This window comes from Anarhichas minor, unplaced genomic scaffold, assembly GCF_050575085.1.
Source record: "Anarhichas minor isolate MPS153535 unplaced genomic scaffold, ASM5057508v1 ptg000067l, whole genome shotgun sequence".
In the NCBI taxonomy this organism is placed as follows: Eukaryota; Metazoa; Chordata; class Actinopteri; order Perciformes; family Anarhichadidae; genus Anarhichas; species Anarhichas minor.
In genome coordinates, this window is record NW_027466513.1 from 5,050,001 (window position 1) to 5,057,597 (window position 7,597).

General features: G+C 40.9%; 1 protein-coding gene across 2 annotated transcripts; it reads right to left on the reverse strand.

Moving 5' to 3' along the window:
• Positions 1-460: 460 nt before the first annotated feature.
• Positions 461-7,284, reverse strand: lctla (lactase-like a). Of its 2 annotated transcripts, none has more exons than XM_076078752.1 (13): positions 7,158-7,284; positions 6,911-7,071; positions 6,132-6,219; positions 5,661-5,770; positions 5,460-5,588; positions 5,277-5,372; positions 4,846-4,900; positions 4,551-4,712; positions 3,492-3,766; positions 1,756-1,882; positions 1,441-1,640; positions 1,303-1,366; positions 461-576 (listed from the first exon to the last, which is right to left on the reverse strand). In XM_076078752.1, exons 1-13 carry the CDS (start codon positions 7,282-7,284, stop codon positions 461-463), a joined length of 1,710 nt encoding a protein of 569 aa, XP_075934867.1. The 2 variants fall into 2 exon arrangements, with proteins under 2 accessions (XP_075934867.1, XP_075934868.1); XM_076078753.1 differs by lacking the exon at positions 461-576 and adding an exon at positions 1,127-1,185.
• Between the last annotated feature and the right edge of the window lie 313 nt (positions 7,285-7,597).

Here is a 7,597-nt window from a genome sequence, read left to right on the forward strand (position 1 = left end):
GTTGTGCAGGAAAAGGTGTTTCTGTGATTTATCTGATCAATTCAATCAATAACCAGCTCCATTTAAGTCTTAAAATGTATTTATTTGAAATGTATGATCCACAGAGAGTTACACGTTATCTCCATCACTCTTATTTCTTTATTTGACAAACCTTTTGACAATAAACCATCTTTTCTCTGCAGTTAGTTTGAGTCAAACTACCACTCAAGAACAGTTTGTTAAAAAATAAATAAAAATAATAATAATAGTAATATACCGAGCTTGAATTCATTCTTTCAGATTTGTGACAAGTATCGGCTTTTTTGACTCAATGGTGATAACCTCGAAAAGTGTTTATTCAAAACAGAACAGCAGGACAGTTAAATCAACAAAATGCTCTCGACAGGATAAAGTTTCACAGCTTTGAAGTCACTCTCAGATCTGTATGTGTGTGTGTGTGTGTAGGTGTGTGTGTGTGTCTTCAGAGGTGTCCACGCAGCAGGAACATGAGGAAGACTGCACTGAGGAGGATGCAGAGCGTGCACACGGTGGGAACCACGATCTCTGTCACCATCTCCATGTGGCCTATCAACGGATCTGAGACACACAACAAGGAACTGTGAGGAAAAGTCTCCATTTACAGCCCCAGCTTCAAATAACTGGAAATCAGAATCAGAATCGGTTTATTGCCAAGAATGTTTGTTCGCACATATTTGGCTTGGTGATTGGTGCATAACAATAACACAGTGCAGAAGTAAAAGACATGATTTAATAATAAAATAATGTGAAAATTAAGAGTAAGTTAAATTAAGTCTGTTAATTAATTAAAGTATCAAGTCTATAAATATTTTATATATATATTTATATTTAAATGGCTGCTATGCACCTTGAACACTTTCAGTAAAAGTCATGCATCTCATGGATTTATTTACATTCTTATGTGCGTGTTATTATTTCTTCATTTATTTACCTTGATATAATTATTTTTTTTAATTTTTGTTTTGTATTTGTCAGGCTTTCTCATTCTTAAGAAGCTTTTTTAACTCAGAGAATAAAAACTCGTATTATTTGCCCCTGAAATAAAGAATTAGGTAGCATTGCATTAAAGAAACATCCCGTTGATCTCACTCAGAAACAACTGTTGTACCTAAACTTCATCATGCACTGGCCAAGCCTGTTGCTGATCTCTCTGGGACTTTCTTCTAGCTGGAGGGGGCGAAACAAAGAAAAACCCCGTTAGAGAGCGAAAGAACAAGCTTGAGACAGAATTCCTTCTTTGTTTGGCCCCCACCGAGCTTCCTTTTATAGCTTCATCGTACTGACCTGCAGCCAGGAGCTGGTTACTGGAGGAGCAAGTCTCCACGGCTTTCCTCTTCCAGCTCTCCACCTGTAAAGATCCAAACACCTCTTAGCAGTGGTTCACACAATGTGCTCCACGTGTAGCGCGGCGGGACGGTTTACCTCTCTCTGATTGGGGAAGCCGTTGGAGCTGATGATGCGTTTGTAGAACTGGACCGAGGCCTTCGGGTAGCGCGGCTTGTTTTTGCTCCTGAAGTCCACGTAGTAGAGTCCGAACCGCTCGGAGAACCCTTCATCCCACTCAAAGTTATCCAGGAGAGACCAGGCTGTGTAGCCCTTCACGTTCACCCCGTCCTTCATCGCTGGAAACAAACAAGCAAACAATAAAGATGTAACACGTCTAGATTCATCTCATATGATCCAGGCTGTGAAAATCTTTCTGTTTTATCTTTGCGTGACGTTGAGCTGCTGTCTCACCTTTGAGCATTTCGTTGATGTAATCTTTGAAGTACTGCATCCTCCAGTCGTCACACAGCTCGGTGCAGAGCATCTTCTCCGACACGCCGTTTTCTGTCACGTAGATCATCGGGTTCCCATACTGAGCCTGAAGGAGAGACATCGTGTCACATACTGAGTCTGAAGGAGAGACATCGTGTCACATACTGAGTCTGAAGGAGAGACATCGTGTCCCATACTGAGTCTGAAGGAGAGACATCGTGTCCCATACTGAGTCTGAAGGAGAGACATCGTGTCACATACTGAGTCTGAAGGAGAGACATCGTGTCCCATACTGAGTCTGAAGGAGAGACATCGTGTCCCATACTGAGTCTGAAGGAGAGACATCGTGTCACATACTGAGTCTGAAGGAGAGACATCGTGTCCCATACTGAGTCTGAAGGAGAGACATCGTGTCCCATACTGAGTCTGAAGGAGAGACATCGTGTCACATACTGAGTCTGAAGGAGAGACATCGTGTCCCATACTGAGTCTGAAGGAGAGACATCGTGTCCCATACTGAGTCTGAAGGAGAGACATCGTGTCACATACTGAGTCTGAAGGAGAGACATCGTGTCACATACTGAGTCTGAAGGAGAGACATCGTGTCACATACTGAGTCTGAAGGAGAGACATCGTGTCCCATACTGAGTCTGAAGGAGAGACATCGTGTCCCATACTGAGTCTGAAGGAGAGACATCGTGTCACATACTGAGTCTGAAGGAGAGACATCGTGTCACATACTGAGTCTGAAGGAGAGACATCGTGTCCCATACTGAGTCTGAAGGAGAGACATCGTGTCACATACTGAGTCTGAAGGAGAGACATCGTGTCCCATACTGAGTCTGAAGGAGAGACATCGTGTCACATACTGAGTCTGAAGGAGAGACATCGTGTCACATACTGAGTCTGAAGGAGAGACATCGTGTCACATACTGAGTCTGAAGGAGAGACATCGTGTCACATACTGAGTCTGAAGGAGAGACATCGTGTCACATACTGAGTCTGAAGGAGAGACATCGTGTCACATACTGGTGTGTGTCATTATATACTTCTACAGTAGATTTCATAACTCATATCTAAATACAAGGTATCACTTGTATTTATGCAACATTTGTTTGATTCATGATCACTCTCATGTGTGTGAGTAGTCTTCTATTGTGCATAAAAACACACAATTAAAATGATTAGGAAATTAAATATTGTATTTTTATTGAAATGATTTGCTTTGATTAAATAAAATCTAGGCATTAGTAGTTTTAATGATGTATTTATAAACTGCTGAGAGCTTGTTTTGAAGTTAAACAGGTTATATATATTAAAATAAAAAAGTATACAATGATATTAATATGAATACAAATTCAACATTAACATTACATTACCATTGTTGTATAATAATAATAATAATATATACCACTTATTAAACTCTTTGAAATCTGGGACGACAGAGTTGAATTTATCAAAATAAATGTTCCTTATTTCATTGAATGTTTTATATTTTAGGAGGAAGCTCATTTTAGCTCTTCACCAGAGATTTGTTGTTCACAAGGAAAAGAATAGGGAGCACGAGAGTGTTTCACCACAGGTGTGCAGTACTAGTTTGCACATGTGCAGTAGTGGTCAGTTAGAAATGTACGGATCGTGTTGCGGTTGTTCCTGTGAAGCGTAAATGAGCTGGTAAATGCCATCTGGACGTCTTTCACATTCACGTTTCCCACCTTGACAAAGTTCAACAGGCGTCGGAAGCCCCAGGGAACCGAATAGAGCCACTCAGAGCCGGGGTCGGGCCACCGTGGGTCAACCAGCTCGGCGAGGTCACGATCCGCAAAGTAGCTGTCCCCGAGGCCCGATGGGTAATTCTTCAGGGTCACGTAGCGAGTGGTGAAATGCCCGAGACCCAGGAAGTCACAGGTCCCCTTGATGTAGCTCTTCTCCTGAGGCGAGAACACGGGCAGCCGCGAGGCGCCCAGGCCCTGCTGGCCGCTCTTCCTGCCTGAAGGTCAGAGTTCAGGGATTACAAATGATTCGTACAGCAACACACAACAAGCACTGTTTCTTTTAAACAAACTTTTTCTATTAAAACACCACTTCAAGACGCTTTCACCAGCGGTTCATAAACTTCGTTCTGACTCAAAGTGTTTACTTGGTGGAGTTTTACGCATCGCTAAGTTATAGTTTAGATGAAGTGGAAAAATGCATTTTTAAGCATTTTAGATCACATCCCTGTTCATATTGTGCAATAGTTAAACAATATATGAAAAATCCAAATCCAAAACCCATCAGTTAGCTTAGCATAATCACATATTTCCTTCTCATCATAAACAGTATGAATACAGATTTCTCCTTGTATGCAGACAGAAATAAAACTTAATAACTACGTTTACAAAAGTATTTTATGTTGCGATTCTAAAACTGTACTTTGTGATGCTTCCGTGACTTCCTGTTTACGTGGCTGCTTGCTCTTGATTGGACATCGCTAACGATGTTTCCTAGTAACCAATTTACACACCACTGAGACATTTCTTATGTTTATAATAGTGCAGCTTTATTTGGTAAATCTCTAGTTTTAAACTAATTAGTAGTGACTAAGAACTTATGAAGGACTTTACGACGACAATGGAAATACGTTTTGGACTTTTGTAGCTGTGTGTGATTTGATGCGTCTAATAGTAATAATAATAACGACAAACAAACTACAACAGCAGAATAAAGTCAGCCTCTGTCGGCGGACATTATTCTGCTGAGTACAGTCATCTTTCTCAGAAACACTGACGTACCGATGTAGTCTTTCATAACCTGGGGGTAGTCTCCATTGAAGATGGGAGTAGCAAACCATCCCATGTAGAACTGGATGTATCTCTCTGCTGCTTCGATGTCCCTCTGGTTGGTGATGTCCACTGGTTCCCCCCAGTTGGCCGTGAGCGAGATCCCAACCAGGCCTGCACACACACACACACACACACACACACACACACACACACATACATCATGGCAGTGATTTATCTTTGACTTCAGTCCCAAAAAATAAATAAAAAGTAAATCAAATAAATGAAAGCTTTTTCTTTTTTTTACCTTTTTGTTTGCTTCGCCACTTCATGTCATACGTGTGCCAAACCTGAGCGTGGGCCTGTTTCAAAGACAGAAAGTGTCGCTTTAGTGTCTGTTGTAGTTTAGTTTGTTTGACATTATTTTGATCATCACACACATCTACAAAAGTATGAGACTTATTTCCATCGTCTTCATTGGTGTAAAGAAAGCAAAGCTGCAGGAGTTCCTTCAGGAAAATATTTCTAGGTTTGAGCGTAAAGTCCTTCATAAGTTAATAATGTTAAGTTAATATAATAATAAATATATATTTGACCCACACTAATCATATCATTACTGAGACAAATGGACATGCAGTGAAACTGTAAATGTTGTATTCTGCACAGACGGACCACCAGTCTGGAGTCTACAGACCCCCACTGAAGTGGACACAGATCACCAGTCTGGAGTCTTTGTACCTTGATGATGTGATGAGCAGCTTTGTAAGCTCCCGTTCCCTTCAGCTTCAGTCCGGGTGCATGTTCCCCTGTTTCATATCCCTCCACAGCGATGGACTGAAAACACAAGACGCCACGAGTCAAACACCACGTCTGTTCACCGGGACAGTGAACGCACCGTTTCCCGTTTAAAACCCGACATACCCACGGATTGCTGAAAGTGATCCAGTTCTTCACTTTGTTTCCAAATCGTTCAAAGCACAAGTTGGCAAAGTCATTGAAGTAGTTCACCATGGTGGCGTTCTGCCAGCCGCCGTACTTCTCCTGTAAGACCTGTGGAGTAACAGACGTGTTAGTGTCCCAGTCTGTAAATGGTAATAAATAAATAAAGTGTTTGGTGCTCACCTGAGGTAAATCCCAGTGGTACAAAGTAACGACAGGTGTGATCTTATTGTCCAGCAGCATGTTAATCAGGTCCTCGTAATATTTGATTCCTCTCTCGTTGATGTGTTCACCTGAAAGAGTTACCATTAAATAATTAATATCAATATGCACTATCATGAAATAAAACATCATTACCATTAGGGTTGCCTTTAATGATTGGAGTTTAACAAAATAAAATATTTATTTTTCAATGTCAAATAATAATGAAAAATGACTAATATCATTTTTAGAGCCCAAGGTGACGTATTTGAAGTAAAACGATTTAGAAAAGAGAAACAACTTCTGGTTATTGACTTTTCAATCTTCAATCATTTTCGGTACTGATTTCAATCACCAGCCAATGAAAAAAAAAATTTGTAAAATAGTAAAGAATGGTGTTCCACACAGTGAAAAACTGAAAAACAATAATATAAAAACATCGGTCAAGGTTACTTTTCAGTCCGCTTGGTAAAATCCTCGGCCAGGAAATGGAGAAACGATAATGGTTCAGCTTCATGTCCTTCATCAATGTGACGTCATCCTGAAAAACAAACAAAGAAAGAGACATTTTAAAAATCAAACATTGTTCAAACCCACAGAACTTTATTTGAGGAAATAAATGATTAAAAAAACAACTTAATGCTTTCTTGTCACAGCGTAGGAAAGAACATTGTTATAAACTGATGAGTGACAACTTTGTTCGGCTCATTTTCTGTAGAAGGTGTAGCATTAAAGCATGGTGAAATTAGCAAGCTAGCTAACTAACTAGCCAGCCAGCCACTAAATTAGTCAATTTTAACAACTTAACACTTCATCCACACACTCTTGTCACAGCGTAGGAAAGATCATTGCTATCAACAGATGAGTGACAACTTTGCTCATTTTCTGTAACCAGTGTAGCATTAAAGCATAGTGGAATTAGCAAACTAGCTAGCAAAACTAGCGGACAACTGGCAAGTTAGCTAGTTTTCTAATTCCACCATGCTTTAATGCTACACTGGTTACAGAAAATGAGCCGAACAGCAGCAGCGTTCCATCCATCCATCTAAAGAGCTGCTTCCGCTGTCTTCCCAGCGAGCTGCGACAACACTTTACCATAACAAATAATAATTGCTATTTTCTTTTGTACATAGTTAAACGTCCGTTCTATTTCCATCTGTATAAGATTAATTTCAAGATTTGATCAGCTTTTTCTTTTCTGAAATTGTGTTCCATCTTCTTCTGCATGTCACCTTGAATTTGTAGTAGCCGTCACACGAGGCGTCTCCCGTGTCATTGGAGAATATTTTCCCCTTCTTGTGGGCGAATGCATCCCAGATGCTCATTCCTTTGCCATCTATGTTCCAAGCTCCTTCCGTCTGATACGCAGAGCTGCCGGCTCCCCAGGAGAAACCTGCACAGTGAACCGTAAACGTTGCTGATGCTCTTTGCAGGTTATTATAAAAGTTTGACTATCTTGTGTTTGATCGCGTGACGTACCAGTCGGGAAGGTGCCGTAGTAGAAAGACGTCCTCTCGTTCTTCGTCCAGTCAAAGTCCTCCCTGGCCGACACACACAGCACCAGTGTGAGCACGTGGAACGGCCTCAGGATGCACCGCTGCAGCATTGTGGTCCTGGTCTTCAGTTACACCTGAAGGACCATAATCACCCAGTTTGAACACTAATCTCACAGATATCAAGGCAAACCTGTGAAAAACAGCTACATAGGTTATATCATCTGTTCAATCCCTGAACCCAGATGTCTTGAAGTAAAAACAAAGATTGAGGAACTCACACAGAGGTGTCAGGTGTCCACAGGTTCTGAGTAAAAGCATCCTAACTCAAAACACTCGGGATCATTTGTTAAAATATCCACAGATAAAACACACCCAGTCAGTATCAGAGCTCGTGGATTCAAAGGAAGAGTGTAGTCTCATTTC

Coding starts and splice junctions, on each gene's coding strand:
- lctla (XM_076078752.1), bottom strand. CDS start 7,284: ATGCTGCAGCGGTGCATCCTGAGGCCGTTCCACGTGCTCACACTGGTG. Junction 7,072..7,157: donor CTACGGCACCTTCCCGACTG/GTACGTCACGCG, acceptor TTCACTGTGCAG/GTTTCTCCTGGGGAGCCGGC. Junction 6,220..6,910: donor ACGGCTACTACAAATTCAAG/GTGACATGCAGA, acceptor TTTGTTTTTCAG/GATGACGTCACATTGATGAA.